Genomic DNA, 22,350 nt, shown 5'->3' on the forward strand with positions numbered 1-22,350 from the left:
TAATACAAAACAAACTTCACTCAACTAAGTCTGATACAGCAAATACACAAAAGGAAAAATTAAGAATTAAATCTCTTTTTTCATTTTCCACCTTTTTGTCTATAAAGGAACAGACTGCAGGCCAAGAATAAAATATAAAAATTCAAAAAGAAGATAATGACGATGAAGAAAACACTACCGCATTTCCATTACCAAGAAAAACTCATTAAACAACAAGACCGCCTTTTGACTGCCGAGAAAATGCAGGAAAATATAGGAACCCAAACTTCATTAATCAAAAAAATCTCCACACTCGTTTTCTGAAACAAGACAGACTCGACTTAACTATGCCGGATCCAACATAAAACGCAAGAATCAAAATTGTATCTTTTTTTCTTCATTTCCACCAAATTGCCGGTAACTAAACAGACTCTACAGCAAAAAAGCAAGAACACACTAATAATAAAACCTCCGTTTGATTGCAGAAATAATGCAGGAAAATATGAGAATCCAAAATTCACTAATCAAATATTTTCCGCACTTATAACCCGATACAAAACAAGCTCCACTGAACTAAGCCCGATACAACATAAAACACAAAAACCAAAATCGTATCCTTTTGTGTCATTCCCTCCATTTTCCAGGTAACCAAAAGGACTCCAAATTGAAAAGGCAAGAAACCACCAAAACTCGATCCGATCACTGAGAAAAGCACAGTAAGCAACAAAACCATTGCCAATATAAGACCGGAAAACAAAGGAACTCAAAATTCAAGCTTCCCAAATATTTACACCGCTCGTGATCCGAGAAAACGATAAATTCTTCTCAATTAAACCGAATACAACACAAAACACAAGAATTTTATTTTTATTTTTTCAAGGAAAGGAAAGGAAAAAATAAAGGAAAAAATCATTTTTTTCTTTCATCGTTTCTCCCGATAACCAAACAGAGGGTGAAGACGAAAACAATGGAAACGCCGTGAGGGAGTAAAAGTGGCATTCACCAGTCCTCTTTCAGGCGCTGGAGACGGCGCCGTTTTGGAGTGTCGGGCAAAACGTCGTCGCCGCCATCGCCGATGACTTCCTCGATGCCTCTCCATCGGACCAGGAGCTCTCTCCTGGTCGCTACCTTCTTCGCCATTGCAAAACGGCGTCGTTTTGCCTGATCAAATACAATGATTTTAGAGGGAGGAAGGAGAGAGAGCGTGTGACTGAGTGGAACGACTTTCCCAACTCTCTCTCTTTCTCCCGCCAAGGGGAAATTATGCCCTAAGCATCTTTATCTTATAACCAAAATTATTTGATTTCTCCGATTTTTTGTTTTTGTCTTCGATTAATCTCTTTGACAGAAATAAAAAATTTCAATTAATTTATTTTATGAAAATATAATCATGTTAATAGTGGATTCAGTCATTCAATTGCTCCTTTAAGTTGTGTCATCGGTTTATAAAAAGTATTAAATTTAGATTAATTTTTAGGACTATTTTTTATTTATAATGTTGTCCTTATTTTGTATTATGTGTAATTATTTTTATTTATTCACATTGAAAAATAGTAATAAACGGGTGTTATTGGTGTGTAATTGATAATAGTTGAAAATCATTATCATGTCTCTTTTTTTTTCGAGGTTATATTTTGTTATGCTTCAAAATATGTGTCCATGTTGCATGTTGGGGTTGCACACCCTTCATTGCCCATGGCATGAGCATATCGATATGCAACTTTCTCATGCAAGGGAGCTCTGTGTCCCTCTCATTCCAATTAATCTCTACTAACTTTATAAGTATTTAGTATCTTCTAATGACTAGTTCATGATTAAATGTTATTAGCGTCGTCATACATTAAGATTATACATGTCTTTGTCAGAACATTGCTCGTTAAAATGGCATACTAATATGTAACTTCCAACTATTATATCTATCTCATTCTAATCATTCTCTTTTATATGATGATTAATTGATTAAAAGATATGAAACAATATCAAATTTATAAATATAACCTTCCACATGTTTCAGCCTAAAACATGAACCCTTATTTACAAATACATATCATTCATCTTTCATTGTGAAAATAACATGATATTGCAAAATTTATATGAAAATAATTCAAATGGTGAAGGTCATTTATGTAAAAAAAAAAAAACGAGTTACTTTTCAAGTTGAAATATGGGAGGAAGTACTTTTACAAAATCATGTTCATTTCATCTTTTTTAATCAAATATTCCTTTTTATTAAGAGCCCTCGATCATTCACAAATAGCCTTATTGCATTCATACTTGCAATCCAATGGAGATTGCCACCTAGAGGGATTTGCATATACCTTTAGTATAGCATTGTCCATGGAAAAACATGTTACTATACTACTTCCCTATGCAATGAGCATCATGTACCTTCATTCTAATTTATACCTCCATTATTTTGGAGCGAGCAACCATACCAAGGGATTGTTTGCATAACAATTGTTAGTTTTATTATCCAATCTAACAATGCTTACACAATTTCACTTGATTCTTCTCTATGCTTGTTAGGGTATATCTTTCAATGGATCATAATTAGTTGGGTGTCGTAGTGCTCAAGTGACGTGTTAGCAAGAGAGAGATGTTTGAGTTATATGAGTTGGTAGACTCCTTGCTCTTGCAATGAATTAGCCTTACACATCCCTCTTTGTTATTGCTTCAAGTGCTTCACTAAATCTCAACATAGTCATCTATTCCATTTAAGCAGTCTCTCTACAAGAGCCCTTGATTATTATTCACATATAGTTTAGTTGCATTCATACATGTTGCCTTCTAAAAATTGTCATGCATAGGAATGGTATAGTAGTGCCATGGAAAGATATGCCAATGTACTACCCCTCCATGCAATGAAGTACCTTCACTCTAATTGATACTTCCACTATTTTGGAACCATTGACCATTTCAAGGATTGATCACATTACAATTGTTGACTTAATGCTCCCACGTGCTTATTTGGATATATTTTTCAATAGGTCATGGTTCGTTAAGTGTTGTAGTGATTAAGTAACAAGATATCGCGAGAATGGTATTTGGGTTATATGACTCGATAAACTCCTTGCTTGTGCAACAAACTATTCCTACATGCCCCTCGTTATCATTGTTTTAATGGATTCATGTATTATGGATCTAAGGAGTGGAATTATTAGTCGATGATTGCTTTTTTCATCCATTACCATTTATGTATAAGAGAAAAATTAACCTCAAATTAATTACCGATTATCTTTGTAATCAATGATTTCTATTATCTAAAATAATTGTATATTATTTTCCATTTTATTTGTGGACAAAAATAATAATATTTATGAAATTGATTATCATAACACAACTCCAATTTTCTTTATAGATACTGAAATGCCTCAAATGGATAAAAAAAAAGGCTTATTTAATTAATTCATTATTGCATTCATAATATCTTCTTTTTTTTACTATTTGTATTTTCCAACACTCTAAAAATGCTTCTAAATAATTTATCAATTTAATTATTCAACCTTTTAATATCACAATAGCTACAATACTCATTGGTTTTCATTAAAAGGTCCACACACGTCAATATGCACTAACTCCAAACACCCCTTAACTCTATCTCCTTTAGCATTAAAGAGTCTCTTACTCATTTTATCTTCTATACAAGATTTATAGACTAGAAAATCCTCTTGAATCAAATAGTGTAATATTCTAAACTTAACCAGTCTTTAAATCCTATTGAGATTAATATGACCTAGGTGCAAGTGCCAAAGTTGCGGTTAATTAGTACTATATTCCTTTCTTTGAAGTAAGTCATGATTATTTTCATTACTTGGCAAAAGAAATAAGGGAGATGCATGATAAAGATTATCAACCAATGATTTTAAGCATATAAACAAATCATTCATCTTAATAAAACTTGTTTATTACTAAAAGCCATTGAATAATTTAGTTTACATAGATTAGAAACCAAAATCAAATTCTTTCTACGCTTAGGAATATAATGACAATCTTTGAGTTCTAAAAAACTACTATCATCTAAGATAAGGGTAATATCTCTCATTGCCTATATAGCAATCACCAAGGTTTGGGTCACTTAATCTAACTCAAAAAAAGGCAATGGTTGATTAATTAACTAGATAGGGTCATCTAATTAATCAATTAGGTCAATCTAAAGAACTTTTTCACTATCTCTTGTGCAACTTTGCATAATTACCAAAATACCCTTATGCACAAATGTGAACATGGAGCTAATCTAACCATAATAAAACGTGTCATCATGGTATATGTGCTCAGAGTAGGGTCAATTAGGACCTATAGCAGTGTTGGCTTCTTCATAATCCAATTTTGAAGTTGATTCAACATTTCACAAAAAAGAATCAACTAGACTTCAATGTCTTATGTAAATAACAACAAGATGTAACTTGAGTCCAGGACTTACTATCCACTACATGCAGACTCCCAATGAACAAGTGTCTGTAATTTAACAAGGTAGTGTTATCACCTATCAAGGTTATCTATTCAATCCTTGAATTACATATCCTACTTATTATGTGATCAATTTACCTACTCTAACTCCAAGGAACTTATGCCAATTTCCCACTAAAGGAAATGTTATGACTAATCTTCTAGATCGCATGTCATTTGGATAACCTAAGAGGACATACTGTTTTAATCCCATAAAATATCATGGTGTCTCTATTGAGAATACCTATTATCACTAGCCTCTATTAACAATGACCCAATATATAAGGATATATCACTACTTTAGCGTTTCATTCATAAGTCAAAGTCTCTTGTTGACCTTGGCATAGACTCAATATCCTCTCAAGGTTAAAAGTTCATGTAGTATAGTAGTTTGGTAAATCATAATAGTTAATAGTCTTACGTCATGATTCATTATATGTCCTATCCAGTGTGCATCACATACACTAGTGCACTCATCATGGGAAAATCGTCCCAACAACCAAAACAAGTCATTTGTCTAATTAAGATGTAGTATATTACAGCCTTAGATGGATAACCCAAATCCATGAATCAACTATGGGCAACTCATTACTCTACAAAGAACTCATGATTTGGATCTTTTGTTCAACTCCTAATGCACTCAAGTCATATACAATGCAAGTGATATGAGGCATGCATGCTTAAATAACTAATCAATGCAAATTAAATAATAAAAGGAAACCAACAAACATAAATAAATAAATTTATAAATGAATCTTAATCTATTTCATCATGTCATGTTTTTTAGGGTTCAATCCCAACAAAACTACTATAGTCGTAATTTATATAAACACGCCTCCTTAGGATCACCTAAGAATATACTTTGTCGCAATCTCATGAAATATCATGGTACATTTATTGAGAATTCCTGTTGATATTGACTTCCATTAATAAAGGCTTAATCCATAAGAAATATATAATCAACTTACAATCTCACCCATAGGTCAAAACTACTACTAACTTTGTTATAAGCTCAATATTTTCTCAAGATTGAGAGACACCACAATGAAGTAGCTTATGGACGAGACTATATATTTATAACTAATCTTTTCCATTTTAAAATTTAAAGATTAACTTATTTTTTACATTAATATTTTTCAATATTTTGATTATTTACTTGTGTGTTTAAAAATAAAAAAAAAGTTTTTGCAACAAAAAAGTAAAGGCATTTTTGTCCAAAATGAGTATTTTCAGGGTGAAGAAAGGTGGAGGATTATTTATATAGGTTGGGGATGATTTCATCCCTTTAAATCAAATAACCATTTATTATAATAATTGTGTTTTGCTATTATTCCATTTAATAATATATAATATTTATTTACTCTTTCCTTTCAAAAATATCTCCATTTAAAATCTTTTTATATAAAAATGATTATTACATGAAAATTAAATGGTAACATACTAAAAGTCATAAAGCAATGAGATGCTCTCTATCTTATCACCATTTTATACACTTAATTTTGCTGTTATTTCATTATTTTATTACAATAATTATGTATTTATTTATTAATTTTCACCTTTATTTAAATGCATATGCCTACTAGTAATTACTAATACTAATATTATTTAGAAAAATAAAGATAAAAAATCAGTTTTAAATCATTTTAGCACATAAAAAAGACATTAGAAAAAAATAGAAAGAAAAATGGAAAAACACTAATATGATAGTGTTTGTCTTTTTTGGTGAATAGAAAAAACCAAGTTTTTTTTTTGTAACTATTTTCAAGAACAATTTTCCATTTTTCAAAAAAAAAAAAACTAGAAAACACATTTGACAATTAGAAAATTGTTTTCTATATTATGTTTTTAAGAATAAAAAATAAGATGTTTTCAGAAAACATCTTTTAGTTGTTTTAAAAAATAATTATACAAGCATATGTAATGATTAAAAATAAAGCTTTAAACATAAAAATTATTTTTAAAACATATTTAAATATATTAAAAACATGTTAAAAACATTTCAAGTTCCTAAATAAACTTTTGTTCTACAAAACATCATAAAACAATTTTAAAAAATTGTTCCAAAAACTATTTTTCCAAACAATTACCACACAACACCTAAAATATTTAACTTTTTCTATTCAACTAAAAATAACAAGTAGATATCAAACTAATATATAAAAACTTGATTTTTCATGATAAATTTTCTTTTCACTAGTGCTTTTTGTGATTAATTAAAAGTATTATATTCCTATTTTACATTTTACATACCCTCTATATATGATCCTGTACATCTTTAACCACATGAAAAGTTCACTAAAAATCATGATATTTTATCTTATGATGTTTTTCATAGAAGACCCATTCCTTGGTCAATCATAAAATGAAATGAAACTCACGTGAATCATACAAGTACTAGAGCAATCACATGAAAAGGCCATTATATTTATTTTATTTTATTTTTTCTTTTCCTTAAGGGTGAGGTAACCAACCTAAACTCTACTAATTTGGGCTTGGGATTGATATAAATACATTTAAATAATTGGGTTCAAATAGGACCGAACCTAAACCCGTCCCATTGACATCCCTAAAGTAAACTAATAAACCTCTCAATCAATCCTACAAACCACAACTGAAGTCCATAAAATAAATACACGCAACTCTCCGGCATTCTCCTCATACCAGATAGGAGGACATGAGATTCCAACTAATTTTCATGTGGTTCGGCATTGATGCAACAAACCGAAGAATATCCGGCTTCAAGCTGAGCTTGGGATACTGGTTTTGGTTTTTGGGTTTCGGATCCAAAATGGGGAGGAACTTCGCGATGTTGGGAAGTATAAGCTCTCTGCAATGCAGATGCAGCAAGGGGACCTTTGATAACACGCTTCCCTTTTGAACATCCAAGCCTTCCGGCCTGCGCATCTTGTAGGGTTTCCCGGTTGTTGGCTCAAGGTCTACTCTGGGCATTTGCTTCCATCTCCGGTGAACAAACCACCCGTATTTGTAGTCACCCACGATTGGCGTGCCAAGAGCTTCGGCACAATGGACTCGGAGCTGCAAGAAGAGAAAAAGAACTGTGTTATTAGCCTCAAGATCCACTATACACACCTAACCCTAATGCGACTTTGAACCTCATGCATGGCTTATAAGCCTTAAGGTAGATATGTGGTTGGTTGTAACATCAATATTGTTAGAACATGATATAGATTCTGAGCCCAATCCTAATAACTTGATCCTTTGGGAAAATGTCAACACAACATGGCATGAGAGCTTTGGTTAACTAGAGGCATCGGGTTCAAGTTCTTTCCCTATCTATTTATTTGTCTTGTGCCTCCCATGGCGGGTATGAGGCTGCATGTGGGGGGTGAGGGTGTCAGAGCACAATATACATTGTTAAGCTTGATAACATCCTATGCTTCTCATTTCTTCAGTCTATCTTGTCTTCCATTCGGGTTTCATTTAACTTTATAGACAAATTAGCAGGCTCCTATTTGATTTAGAGCTCTTAACCACTATTGATAATCACCATTATTGTCTATTTTCACTCTTCTAACCTCCTGGCAACTCGTGTGTGTGTATCCATCTAGTATTCATATCAAGGAACCGGCAATTTCAATTCCAACAGTTTGACAAGGATTTATGGAGTGGGGTATAAATTCGTTCAACTCCAGTAAATATCATTTAAGAAAACAATTGTTGTGATGGAACCATGCAAGGGTTGTGAAAACCAGATACATGTTAAATGCAATATAAGTTTAAATACATCCAACATGAATAAACAGATTATAGTTGAAAGTATCAGTTCATTGATGAGAATGCCGTTCTTGGTATGAAGTATAAAGCCATGTGAGTTAACACATTTCAAATGGTATTAATTACAAGGGATTTGAGACAAAAGCATAAATAATTGTACATGAGAAAACCAAATTTCACCATGTGCTGAGAGAGAGGTAGTTATTTTGATGGTACCTGATGCTTCCGACTAGTGCGTGGACACAGTTCAATCCATGAGCAACCATTTATCATTGGACCCAGAACACGATATTCAGTTATAGCCTCTTGGGAAGCTTCTAAACCTGACTGATTAGCCAAAATGACCCTTTCGGTCTTCCCATCATCAAGAAGCACCTAAATCAACAACAACAAATGCATTCAGCTGCTAATTCTTCTGGACTAGCTAACATCCTATAAGAATTATTTATTCTCAGAGAGAGAGAGAGAGAGAGAGAGAGGACGAGTGAGAACCTTTGAAAGAGGGGCATGGATTACACCTTCCTTTTGCTTGGGAGAGCCTATGACCAATGCCCAATACCTTTGACATGTTGCTTCACATGCATCGTCCCAAGCCTAAGATCACCCATATATAAAACACAGATTTTAATATTATTTTAGAAAAAAACACACAAAAGCATCTGATTGTACCATTCAACACTATTTTCCTATCATGTTTTTTATTGATAAAAAACTCTATTCCTAAAATGCTCAGGAGTAGTATTTATTGCATTATATGGATTGATCAAGCAGAAGTACGAGTACCTTAGATAGGGATTTTGCTTTATTTATGTCACTGAACAACCAATGAAGATGAGCTACACTCTCCTTCGTTCTCCCCATTAATAAAAGACCACTGCTTTCTCTATCAAGACGATGCACCTAATAAAGTGACTTATAAGAAACAACAAACAAAAATGCTTTCGAAAGAAATCAACAATTCAAGCACACACACATAAAGTGAGTACAAGTATTTAAGCAGTGACTATCATTGATAAATGGAATACATGAAGGCCATGTTTGGTACGTGGAAATGGGGAATGAGAATGAATATTTTGTTTTCATTCCTCTTTTCCTTGAGTAGGAATGAATTTGGTGATTTCAATTCTTGTATTTGGATGCCCTTAATAATGTAAGGTTGAAATGATTATTTGTTTCCATTTCAATGTTTGGCAACAATGGAAATGTTAAGGGAAAAAAAAATAGATTGACAATAATACTCTTACACATGGTTTAAAATAATGTTCTATTTTCATTTTAAAGGAACATCTTTTGGATTTTTTTGCTAAATAATAAGGTTAAGAAAAATAATATTACTTAATAAATAAAAAGTTATACAAACCCAAGGAAATGTAGGGGTAAAATAGTAATTTAAGATGTTCTATATCATTTCCTGCACTAAGAGAATCAAAATACCTCCTATTCAAGATCAATTGAATCTCACTTATGAGGGGGATTTCATTCCTATTGGAATCATTTTTTGCTTCATTCTCATTGCCATTTAGGTTATCCAAACTTGACAATCGATGAGAAAAGGAATGAAATGTCCATTCCCACTCCTCATTCCTTCACACCCAATAAGGTCAAACAGTATTGCAAATATGGTCCTTCTAAAACAAAAAAATTACCATGTCAAAGAGAACAGAAAAAAGTTGTGAGAAACCTAGTGAAAATATGGCAGATTTCGGAAATACCAAAATACCATGAATGATAGGTCCAAAGAGCAAAACAAAAGAATTTATAACCATTGTTAACATAAGACACAGGTACCCTACCTATCCATGTATGAAATCACAGAATTCTAACATAAAACACTACCATTCCCTGACACCTAATTTAGCAAATATAGAAATTTCTCCTTTTTATACTATTTAACAGATTTCTCACATACTGAACTAATTTCCTGACAAACTTTTGCAGTCAGATATATCAAATCCAAAATCTCATCATATATTATTTTTCTTCTAACAATCTGTTGGCTCACACCCAAACCAAATCAAGTACTTAGTGCATCACATCCCAGGTTTCCAATTAAGCAATCAAATTACAACATATTTCATCTTTGATGTTATGAGTTTCTAATATTGATCTATGAGCTGACTTTCCATCAATCAGTTTCCATCTTTGATATTACTAAATAAGTCAATCAAACTTGGGTAATTTACTAATCAAGAATTTTCAGGAGGAAAAGGATAAGCACAAGGTATCCTTCAAAAAATAGAGTATAGCCATACAAAGCTTTCCTCAAGAATAGCAACCACCCACAAACCAGTTCTCAGGGATCTAAGAGATGACTTGCAAAGGCTATGCTTATCAGAGCTCTCCTATTGGCATATAAATCAGCATCCTAATTAGCAGACTTAAAAATCCAAATGATGTCCACTCCTATCAAAGCTAACCTATTAAAAAATTCTTCATAAAGTGAGCACATCTTCATGAATGGCCATAGCAGATCCCTGACATGCCATGAAAGTGCCCAGGATGCTTAGTCTCCAAATGAAAAACATAAGTATTATAATATCCACACACAACATCACCACCAGTGATAACTTAGTAGAATCTTTGCTCAACTCAGTAAATATAGGGCACAAAAATTTAAAACTCACAAAAGCTTTCTACTTTATAAATGTTAAACTAGAAGCTTACCAACTTAGGACCTTCCTCATAGTCAAAAGTCAATGCTGCAGCTGCCAAGGCATCCATACTGTTATGAACTGGAAGGTTCCCCTATTAACATTTTTGTATACAATGAAATCAAAAGACAAGAAAATATGCCAACATGAAGCACTAAAAAGAATTGGGTTGCAGAGATTCTAACCTTGAGTGGCACTTTGGGAGGCTTATTTAGCACAAGTATAGCAGGGTCCTGAAATTTCAACAACCACTGATTATATATAACAACATAAAGTAAAATGACTGCAGAATGAATCAAAAAATGGAGTCACACAGCATTCACCAAGGTAAAATCAAAATGAATACAGAATCACCTAGCAACACTATCATATCTAAACAACCAGAAAAAAGCCAATGACCATAAAGACAACCAACCAAACAAAACCCATATGCACTCACTTATATTTATTGAGCATAAGGATATAACAAAAAAACATTTGAACTATTCATTTATACATCCAAATAACATGAAAGGAGACAATTTGTGACTGAGCTGACTACATGCCTTGTACGTGACAAGCCTTTGCAAATACTCTATCTCATCAGCGTTTGGATGTAGAGTTCCACTTGGGATAGTGTCAAATCTCTTGGAAATCCTTGCCTCAGCAACTGATACTGGTACATAAATTCTTGTGCCCGCCTCCATTACCTCATTAGGCTTAATCTGTACAGAAGCTGTAGAATTGTAGAATAATTAAACCTATATTGAATTGTTGACAGTCAATAGAAAAATAAAATGAAGAGAAGAATCAAATACGCACACACTGACACACACAAGAAGCGGGAAGGGGGGAGAGAAAGAACTTTAGGTATCCTTTTATGATGTATCAGGGAGGTGTCTGATTAAATAAATGAATTGGCCAAAGGAATCATTACCTTTCTCAGGGGCTTTATTTGTCCTTCCTTTTCTAGAGATGAATCATCCAAGTTTGAACGTTCCATATGCACCTAAAAGAAGAAATGTTAGTACACTTTACAATAAGCAATAGTTACTCCCCAGAATAACAACTTCAAGTATTTTTCATCTGTGAAACCTCAATGGCTAAGATCATTCAGTGATAATAATAGCAAACTTCACAATAGACCAAATAAACCACAGGTTAACACCCATGCATATTATGATTGTTACAAGGTCAACCTCTCCGGGAAATAAACATTTCCTCTTACAATAAATAACTCCATTACTTTCTATTAAGAGAACATGTGCATGTGCATAGAAACAGCTCAAATTTGTTTTCATCCAAAATTCCTCTCAAGTTATTGTGCAAACATGGTTTATAGAACAACTACAGTCAGCCCAACAAAAGGCACTAAATTGGCATTGGTCGTACCATGTTGTATATTCGTACCAACAAAAAAAAAAAAACTGAAGAAAATATGGAGATTTCATCATCCAAAAAGAAATAATGTCTTATACTCACGAGGCCCTTGTTGAAATGAGACTGAACCACAGAGCCAGGGATTTCGTCAAAGTAATACTTGATCCAACTGATGGCAGTGACATGAGTGGGCAGCCCAGACACATTAACCAAGCTCTTTCCAGGCAAAGGATGAGCAGGGAAAGGGGGCAATGACAGTAGCTGTCGAGGCTTTGGACCCTCTTTGGGGGATCCCAACTGGGCTACATTGTTGGACACCCGGATGACTGGTGCAGCTGAGGCAGGGCGTGGAGGAGCAATCCTGGAGTAGTGCCTCACCACAGGAAACAAGCCTTGGCATTCATGAAGCACATTCTTCCACATTATCGCACATACTGAACATAATAGACAAAGAACATCCTTGTTGTGAGCATCATGGTTATTAATGGCTCGATTGGTAGACCAGAATAAGAACAGTTTTCTAATTTCAAGAACCAAAATAAAAATAAATAAAAACAAGTGAAGATGACAGTAATTTTTTTTCAAAGAAAAAAGAAGAGAGATGTAGAAAGAAAGAGACAGAGAGAGAAAAGGGGTGGATTTGAATACCTTTTCTTCCGGAAGCTTCGTCTTCGTCGCAGAGAGAGAGAGAGGGGGGGTTGCTAGGATTAGGGTTTTGGTTGTGGGAGAAAGCAGGAAGCTTTCGCAGTGAAAATGGCTATGGGCCTAGCCCGGCATTATAGCTCGGGTCGGCCCAGGCCCTTCTGAGCCCAAAGCCCCGGCCCATCTCTTGGCAACACAATTATGATATGATTACCTTTGTGGAACATAGATGAACTTTAGATATGTTATAGTTATGAATAAATTTAAAGCCCTAGCCACGATTTTAGAAAGCGTTTTTCATACAAAAATTTTTTTTGAAAACAATTAGGATATTGATAAATTTTCGAAAACACTTTAAAAAATCTGAAAAATCACTTATAATGATGAAAAATTAATTATAGTATTTTTTGAAGAAACACTTAACAGATGATTTTCCTAAAAACAATTTCAAATAAAACACTTTAATTAGAAACACAACGAATACACTCTTATTTACTCACTTGAGGGATATAGAGTTGAATATAAATTTTTTTGAAAATTTTCATTTATCTAATATTTTATTTTGATCAATAAAGTTCTCATTCATTCTTCTTCATATCTCTAATGATTTTGAGCAAGTGACTAACTTCTTTACTATTCACAAGAAAACAAAATTAATTAGATCAAATTTGAGCTAATTTGGTCTATAATTTCATTCTTAAGTCAAATAACAAACATCAAAATATATTTTCTAACTAGAATGATATTCATGTTGAATTGAGTGTCTTGATTATTGAATTTAGAAAGAAAGGAGAAATGAAATCGCAATTTCTATTTCCTTAGTCAAAATATTATACTTTGATTGATAAAACTTTGGTTAATTCTTTTATAATATTAAACAAGAACTCTCAACCTCTTTTTAATTATAATCAATTGCACATAATAAAAATAAGGTTTCGGGTCATCTTTTGAAAATGTCAAACATCTTAATCAATTGTTTTACTAACAAATTCTCTGCTCAAAATCAAGTTGTAAATATAGACTCAAATATTAGGATGTTGACTGTCCTATAACAATTAGTATTACGTAAATTCAAAGTATTATCAATGGTAGGATTCAAACCAAGTTATAAATGTGGACTCAAATATCAGGATGTTGACCGTGTTACAACAACCAGTATTAGGTAAATTAAAAGTATTATCAATTGTACGATTCAAACCGAAAACCATGTGTCATTTACTGGGATTATACTTTTTAGTATTCAGTTTGACCAACTAGGCTATCACAACATATCTTGTAAAAATGCATTATTTCAAACTTTTCCTTAGAAAAAAAAGATGAGTGAGAGGATTTATTTATTTTTTATGATTACATAGTGATAGTTTTTGGACAGTTTTAACTCTAAAAAACTGTTACCCATTGCTCAGTTTTTGTTGGATCGGGTCGGGTAACCGTTTAGACACCCAAACCCAATTCCAACAATCCATATGTGACCTAGTCTTTCATAGATTTCACTATCAAATCCATTGACATGATTTAGACCGCGTCTTCTCACGTGATTTTCGAGTGCTTTAACGGGTCAATCACGAGCTAACATCTATTCATAAGGAAATGGAAAAAGAATCCAGATAGCTATGACTTTGTGGCTACCGAATAATGGTGCCAAATTGGATAGGGGCAAGTGGCATGGTGACTCTTTTTAGATGATAGGTATGGTTCATGGCATGAAAGCCTTCTCTATCACCTCTCAAAGGCTTTTTCTCGAGAAAAAGGATTCTTCCAAACGGTCCCTCCCTCAAATCAACAAGTATCCAAAAAAAAAAAAAAAAAAAAAGGAAAAAAGGAAAAATGGGGGAAGGGAAAAGGTTCTTCACATGGCCTTTGGTCAAGAGGCACCTAGACTTTAGATTTTTATTGTATCTTGGAACTATTTCATAATTGTTGTATTTGAATATTCTCTCTTTTCTTTACCTACTTTTGGTTGACTCATCTAATCCCTTGATGCAAACCCTTTAATTAAATTACCATATTTTTTAATTTTTATAATAAAATTTATGCCTCATTTCAAAAACTAGGTTTTCAATTTTGATTTCTTCGAAAATTAGGAATGAAATCCAAGTTATGATTTAAAACAACCCGTTTGTTTCAGTATCATAAAAGTTTCATAAAATATTAACTATTTTTCTACTTAGCATAAAAATTTGTTTATGAACCAATTTTTTTCATTAATTTTTTCTTTAAGTTATGTTTGGTTCCAAGGAAATATCAAAGAAATAAAAGAATGTTTAGTTGGTTGTATTATGGAAAATATAAAAAAAATCAATTATAATTAAAACTAATTAAAAACTTATATATTTTTGAATTGTTTAATATTTATATTAATAAACTAAATAAATGGAATGAGTTTGAAATAAAAAATAAAAATAATTTATTGATTTTAAAATTATTTTTTATTTTTCTTTATTTTTTATATTTTTCCTCTCTAGTTTTTTTCCTCAAATTTTCGGAAACCAAACACAACATTAAAGTTTAATGAAATTATTAGAAACATCTCAATAATTTCTTTTATGCTATATTAGGTTATGTTTAATTGAAAGGATATAACATAGATAAGATAAGACACTCTATATAATATATAAGGTATAATATTAAACATAAAAGATATTTTTATTTATTTAATATCAAATCTTAAAATGCAATGTAATTTTTATTTAAAACAAATATGAAATATATAAAATACAATATATTTTTTATTTATTTTACAAATAAAATATAAATATGTTCCTCATGATATCCACAATAAATGATATCCTAAGATATCATATCATATAGATATATATATCTAATTAAATGTAATAAGATATTTATTTTTTTCCATATCATTTATACTTTTGATGTATTTGAATATTATATTCCAATGAGATATGCTATGCCGTGTTTTATGTTTGGTTTGCAGGAAAAAAAAATAAAAGAATAGAATGAAAAATATCATACATTTAATTATTCAAATTTTGTTTAAAATAAAAATTATATTATATCCCAATATTTTTTATTAAAAATAAAATAAATCAGCATCTTAATTATTTATTTATTTTTTATGATATTTATGATTTAGATATTTAAAAATTATATAATGTTGTTAAATATAGAAAATAATTTGTATACAGTAAATATTTTATTAAATAACTTATATTTTCTCAATGTAAAAAAAAAATTTAATTCTACTTTACCCCATGTCATATTTAATGAAATTCGTCATTTCTTTATATTTATCTCCCTTTCTTTCTCCATTTTCCATTTTTTTTTCAAATTTTAATGAAATTATTATTTTAGAATCATTTCCCTAATAATGTTTAAGAAATGGTTCATTCTTTCCTATTATTTGCTTTTATTTTTTTTCCTTTTTTTTATATTAATATTTTTGTTAATTTTCTTTAGATATCATACTCTTTTTTAATTTTAAATATATTAAAATGGTAATAATGAGTTCTCTAAATTAATTTATGTATATAAATAGCATTAAATTGTAGATTAATTTTTTCTTATTTTATTATGGATAAAATTATGTTTTCTATAATTTTATTTATTATTACCAACCAAGTAGAGATTAATTATTTAGCTTTTTATTTTTTCATTTTTTTAAAATTTTAAATATATTTTTAACATTTTAATTTTATTTAATAATTCCCAATATCAAATAATCTTTTTTCCAATATATTTATTTACTTATTTTTATCTTTTTTTTAATTTATATTTAACTATTTAATTAATTTTTTATAAAGGTTTTTTTTAAACAAATAATGCCAATACCTATACATTTTGATGATGATTTTAGGAAATTTTTATTTTTTAAAATATTAAAAATACTTTTAAAAATCACTATCAAAAAGTATTTTAAAAGTGTCACAATAAATATTTCAGATTTTTTTTTCTTAAAAAACATAAATATTTGATAGAAAATAAAATTTACAATATTTTAATGTTTTTTATATAATGTTTTTTTCATAATTATATTACCAAATAAGGAAAAAAATTTAATAGGATAAATGTGTTGTCTTAGAGAATCATTGGAACCAGTCAATCTTCAAGCACCTTGCACTTTCTCTCCAACCAAACGGTAGGACACAAAAATGGTGGGGTCCAGACGCATGCCCCAAAAAGTGAAAAATATGCAAAACCCTAATGCCACAAAAGCCCTACACATACACCAAACAAGTTTGAATTGGAACTAAAAACTCTTGAAGATCTCAACTCAACTCGCCTCAACTCAGCGAAACTGAACTCAGAAGAAATATCCGACTCTTCGTCCACAATGATCCAAAAACGCACGTCCCAGGCACGTCTATTTCTATCTCTGTTTCTCTCTCTAGACTCTCTCTCCCTCTCTTTAGATTTGGATTTATCTATAAGTTCACAGGCATTTTTTTATTTTTTTGAATTGTGGGTTGTGCTGCAAAGTGAGTTTTGGTTCTAGGGTTTCTGAAAAGTTTTGATCTTTTGTGACAATGGCGTTGGAATCGGAATCGCAGAAGAAGAGCTACGGCGTTTTTGGCGACGTGTACGGGGTGATGATGGTCCCCAAAGAGCTCGAGATCGAAAAGGATGCTTCCATTGATCAGTTTCGTTTTCAGCTTCCCGATCTCAAGCAAGCTTTCCAAGTTAGTCTTGTTCTATTTTTTCGTTTCACTTTTTTTGTGGGTTGTGTTTGTTGGCCGAGAAATCTGAGGAAAATAATGATTTTCATTTTTTGCCTTTTTTTTTTCTCTCCGTTTTCTACTGGGTGTGTTTAGTTGCTGAGAAAATTTAGGAAATAAAAGTCATTTATTTATCTTTTATTTTTCTACTGGGTTCTGTTAGGTTGTCGAGAAAACTGTGGGCATGGGATTCTTTATTTTTTATTTTTTAACTTTTCTATTTCACTTTTAGTGGGTTGTTTCCGATTTCTGAGGAGACTGAGGAAAAGGATAGGACTCTCTCTCTATCTCTCTCTTTTCGGGTGGGATAAGACTTATTAATTTTCTGAGATGTCAACTTTTTCATTTCATATTTTTAATTTTCTGTTGATTAGGCGCAGTTGCTAATACTAATTTTTTCCCTATATAAAAAAAAAAAATTATTGGGTTCTGTTTGGTTTCTGAGAAAATGGGTGGGCGCTTGTTTAGTCAAAATACTGGAAAGTGTAAGGTTTGAAAATTTGGCTTGTCGTTTTTCGGGCATTTTCTTGATGACCAAACAGGTTTTGTGGGCCATGAGAGGATTATTGTCGTGGAATTTTGAACAGTGCATCCGAGTTGAATGGTTGCATGACTGAGGGGCTTCGTTTTTATCAGCTTCCAAACAGTAAAAAAAAGTCTTTGCCTGCCTAATTTATTTTCTTTTCCTATTCCTTGAGAATCAAACATCACATCAAGGATTTGTTCTCAGATCAGACTGTCTCTCTCTATTGTTAAGCTACTGTGGCTGATCAAATTCAGCCTTTTTTTTCTGTTGGAATTTTTGGAATGTCATGGTGGGCTTCCTTAGGGTGCGTTTGGAACCCTGGAATAGAGAAAGGGGATGGGAAATCCATTCAATTTCCCATTCCTTATGGCTTTTGGATTACAATTATAAATGAGAATAGGAATAAAAAATTCATTCATTCTAGTAAGAATTTTGATTATTATCGTCCATGTGATATTATGATTCACCTTAATACGGCTTCCATTCCATCATTGCATACCAAACAAACCCTAAAATTGATGTTGATTAATGTTATGTTTGGTTCCAAGGAAAGTATTAAGGAGAGAAAAACAATATTAGGAAAAATGATTTGTCACCACCCTAAATGTTTCCACCTAGAATTGATTCCTATATGGAAGCTTTGCAAATTTGATCAATGCTATGTTTGGTTCTGTAAAATATAATCAAACTAGTCTAGAAACTTGTATATTATTATTTTTAAATTATTTAAGTTTATATAGAAGAGAAAATATAAGTGAGATTAGTTCAAAGAAAATGTAAAAATAATTTATCAACTTTAAATTTATGTTATTTTCTTTTTATTTTTTCTCTTTATTTTCTTTTTCTTACATTTTTTATTTATCTTTATTTGCTTTTTCTTGCATTTTGGTAATTAGAATGCAATGCATTGATGTGATTCAGGATTTTATGAGGACCCGAGAAGTTGGGGAATTTATAAGCGGGGCTTTAGCAGGGGCCATGACCAAAGCTGTTCTTGCTCCTCTTGAGACCATCAGGTTGACTTTTGATCTTTTTGTTTGTGATTTCCATCTTCTACACAAAGGTTTGTCATTTGATTCAGAAGTTTGATCTTTCCATTGCCCATTGCTTGGGAGGTCACTTGGGGGAAGATTCTCACCCTAGATAGGCTTCAAAAACGGGGATGGCAGCTCCCCAATTGTTGTTTTTTGTGTGGTTGTGAAGAAGAAACTGTAAATCATATTCTTTTACACTGTACAGTGGTTAGGGTCCTTTGAGAGATCATACTTGCCTTGTTTGGGGTTCCGTGGGTGTTCCCAGAGATAGTTAAAGAGGTGTTGTTCAGTTGGAAGGACCCTTTTGTGGGAAAAAAAAAGGAAAAATATTTGGAATTCCATCCCATTGTGTATTTTTTGGACAGTTTGGAAGGAGAGGAATTGGTTAGTTTTTTTGGGGGGGGGGGGGTCTTTAGCTATTCAGAAGCTTAAAAATTCTTTTGTTTGTAGTCTGTGGAGTTGGGCTCGGGTGTACATTGGTGAGGAGTCCTTGTCTCTCTTAGGCTTTTTGGAGTGGCTAGCGTCCACTTAAGGGCTGGTGAGGTTGTTTTTTTTTTTTTTTTTTTTTTCTGTTTTTTGGTTTAGGCTATTGTGTATGCTCCCTGTATACCTTGTGACTTTTTGCCGCTTCTTAATCTATTGCTTGCTTATTTATCAAAAAATAAAAATAAAAGCTTGAATTATTTTCTGGTTAGGTAGAGCATTCTTTTGGTTCATTATCCCAAGATAGGATTCGGGTTTAAACTTTATTCGTTTTAGTGAGACACCAAGTTTCATTGCCTTAGTTTAGAACCTGTCACTAGAGGTGCATGGCCCCAGATTCAATTCCTGTTATTGGTTGAATGCCCCTTAGATTGGATCCCCATGGAAAGTCTGAAAGGCTCAGTTATGGAAGGTTCATCGGTTATAAAAAGGGTTTAGAACAGTTCACTATGGAAAAATGGTGCAAATCTAGTTGGGGGTGTTAGTTCATTTCATTGAATCAATTTTTTTGTGATTTGGTGGAATCACTTTAGTTGTATTTCAATATGGCGTGTGATCTCAATATGACGGCAGAAGTTTAAGTTCGTGATTTTATAAATCCATCCAAGTTATTCTTTGTAATTGCTTATCTGATTTGTGTAATGTGTATATGTGTGCTTATATGCAGTTTCTATCATAATAAGAGGATGAACATTGTAAATAAATGATGCAAAGACATGGTTATTGTTAGATGGATTGGCTAATTTTGTGAAATAAGATGTTGTACCTAATATTCTATGGTTTTTTCTTGATTTGATACCAATCTTGAGACCCCATTGCTAAAAATTGCATTACCATTAATTTAATCTTTCATTAGCTCTAGTTCTACTTGTGCTCGGGTTTTTGAAAGATTGAATCTGAGGTAGAAATGTAATGGCTGATCAGAAGTATGTGAAATTGCAGGACAAGAATGGTGGTGGGCATTGGGTCGAAAAACATTTCGGGTAGTTTCTTAGAGGTCATTGAGCAGCAGGGTTGGCAAGGGCTGTGGGCCGGGAACACAATTAACATGCTGCGCATAATCCCTACACAGGCAATAGAGCTTGCAACATTTGAGTGTGTCAAGCGATCGATGACAGAAGCCCAGGAGAAATGGAGCAAAAAGGAATGCCCCAAGTTGCAGATTGGTCCTGTCAGTCTTAACTTATCTATCTCGTGGATCTCCCCCATTGCCGTGGCGGGTGCAGCTGCTGGAATTGTTAGCACGCTTGCTTGCCACCCTCTTGAAGTTTTGAAGGTATTTTCATAGCTTTATTTCTTGTGAATCTTCTGTTATTTTTAATGTTGAGTAACCAACGTTCCTAAGATCATGTGTTAATAGAGGGCGTGCTAGAACTCGAGACCATGGATTAACCAAAGCTCTGATTCCACCTTGAGCAACCAACCTTCTAAAAACTTAAGTTATTAAGATTTGAACTTATAATGTATATCATGCTCTAATCTTTTGTTTAGAGAATTTAAAATAATTTTGTCAGTTTGGATTTTAGGATCTTTGAAGCATGGAAGTTGGAAGAATTCTAGGGAAACTGATTCCTTTTTCTCGTTAAATTCCATACAGGATCGGTTGACTGTTAGTCCAGACATTTACCCTAGTATAAGTGTTGCACTGAGCAAGATTCACAATGATGGTGGGATTGGAGCATTCTATGCCGGCATTTCACCTACACTGATTGGCATGCTCCCATACAGCACGTGCTACTATTTCATGTATGAAACAATGAAGAAATCGTACTGCACAGCAAAGAAGAAAACATCTCTCAGCCGACCCGAGATGCTCCTGATTGGAGCTCTCTCAGGTGACAATCTTGGCCTTGAGCTCTGTCTATCTGGTTTGAAAGCTCCTTGGTTTCTGTTTTCTGCTGGGCAACATCCCCTTCCCTCTCCCCTGTAATAAGCTTGGGTTCAGTTTCAGAATGGTAGGAAGATCCGGGTTGTGATCTCTTTAACATTTTCCCGTGTTTGCCTGGCAGGAAAATCTAACTTTCCCATGGGAGTGAGGGACAGTGTCATAGATTTCCCTTTCTCTTGGGAGACATAGGAATTAGAGTTGTGGAGTACGAGTTTCATTTGCTTTTAATCTATTGACAGGTTTTACGGCAAGCACAATCAGCTTCCCATTGGAGGTGGCAAGGAAGCGGCTGATGGTTGGAGCTCTACAGGGCAAGTGTCCACCCCACATGGCGGCAGCACTGTCAGAAGTTATTCGGGAGCAGGGAATCATGGGTCTCTACAGAGGGTGGGGTGCAAGCTGTTTGAAAGTCATGCCCTCATCTGGCATCACCTGGATGTTTTATGAGGCTTGGAAAGATATATTACTTGCGGAGAGACGACATCTATAACGACTCTTCTAAGACTGCTACATTGGTTGGTCCTCAGTTTGTTTGGTAGGCTGAGTACCAGGGCTCGGAGATGTGCTCGAGCCAGGATTCTGAAGACGAGAAGCTTATGCGAGCGGATTCGGAAGATGAGAAGCTTATGTGAAGGAGGCTGACTTCACTGGGATCATAAATTGGGCTCTTTGACCCTTGAGCCCCATCAATAACGAATGATTTGTACCGACAAATGTTTTTAATTTGAGGAAATATTAATACAAGTTTTCAGTTTCTGTTGAAATTACTGCAAACTACTTCATGGTGTTGCTCAGTTGAAACTAGAAGCTATGGTTTGGGAAGGGATACCCTTATCTACCATAAGAGGGTGAGGCAGTAATAGAAAGGTTTAGGGTTTGAGGATAGGGTAGGATAGGCATGATCCTGAGCTGCCGTCCAATGGCTGAGAAGCCA

The 22,350-nt window shown here is 32.9% G+C and overlaps 3 protein-coding genes across 5 annotated transcripts in view; 1 reads left to right on the forward strand and 2 right to left on the reverse strand.

Moving 5' to 3' along the window:
• LOC100265030 (uncharacterized) overlaps positions 1–1,254 on the reverse strand; it is a 47,211-nt gene extending 45,957 nt beyond the window's left edge. Inside the window, exon 1 of one of the 2 annotated variants that reach the window (XM_010656979.3) lies at positions 983–1,254. In XM_010656979.3, the coding sequence (XP_010655281.1) occupies positions 983–1,119 (137 nt within the window). In that variant the 5' untranslated portion in view covers positions 1,120–1,254. The remainder of the gene's footprint in view (positions 1–982) is intronic. The other variant, XM_019222267.2, reaches the window with a different exon arrangement.
• Positions 1,255–6,828: 5,574 nt separating this feature from the next.
• Positions 6,829–12,920, reverse strand: LOC100259844 (RNA pseudouridine synthase 3, mitochondrial). Its single transcript, XM_002266974.4, has 10 exons — positions 12,819–12,920; positions 12,273–12,604; positions 11,728–11,799; positions 11,357–11,515; positions 10,997–11,044; positions 10,825–10,905; positions 8,944–9,060; positions 8,653–8,754; positions 8,377–8,535; positions 6,829–7,461 (listed from the first exon to the last, which is right to left on the reverse strand). The coding sequence occupies exons 2-10, from the start codon at positions 12,591–12,593 to the stop codon at positions 7,081–7,083; spliced, it is 1,440 nt and encodes a 479-aa protein (XP_002267010.1). The 5' UTR covers positions 12,594–12,604; positions 12,819–12,920; the 3' UTR covers positions 6,829–7,080.
• A 3,926-nt stretch (positions 12,921–16,846) lies between these two features.
• Positions 16,847–22,180, forward strand: LOC100264965 (probable mitochondrial adenine nucleotide transporter BTL1). 2 transcript variants are annotated; one of them, XM_010656977.3, is made up of 6 exons: positions 16,847–17,127; positions 17,321–17,449; positions 18,933–19,027; positions 20,471–20,804; positions 21,126–21,363; positions 21,656–22,180. In XM_010656977.3, exons 1-6 carry the CDS (start codon positions 17,104–17,106, stop codon positions 21,904–21,906), a joined length of 1,071 nt encoding a protein of 356 aa, XP_010655279.1. In that variant the 5' UTR covers positions 16,847–17,103; the 3' UTR covers positions 21,907–22,180. The 2 variants fall into 2 exon arrangements, with proteins under 2 accessions (XP_010655279.1, XP_010655280.1); XM_010656978.3 differs by having other exon boundaries at positions 16,875–17,449.
• The last annotated feature ends 170 nt before the right edge of the window (positions 22,181–22,350 follow it).

The sequence above is a fragment of the Vitis vinifera genome, chromosome 9 (genome assembly GCF_030704535.1).
Source record: "Vitis vinifera cultivar Pinot Noir 40024 chromosome 9, ASM3070453v1".
In the NCBI taxonomy this organism is placed as follows: domain Eukaryota; kingdom Viridiplantae; phylum Streptophyta; class Magnoliopsida; order Vitales; family Vitaceae; genus Vitis; species Vitis vinifera.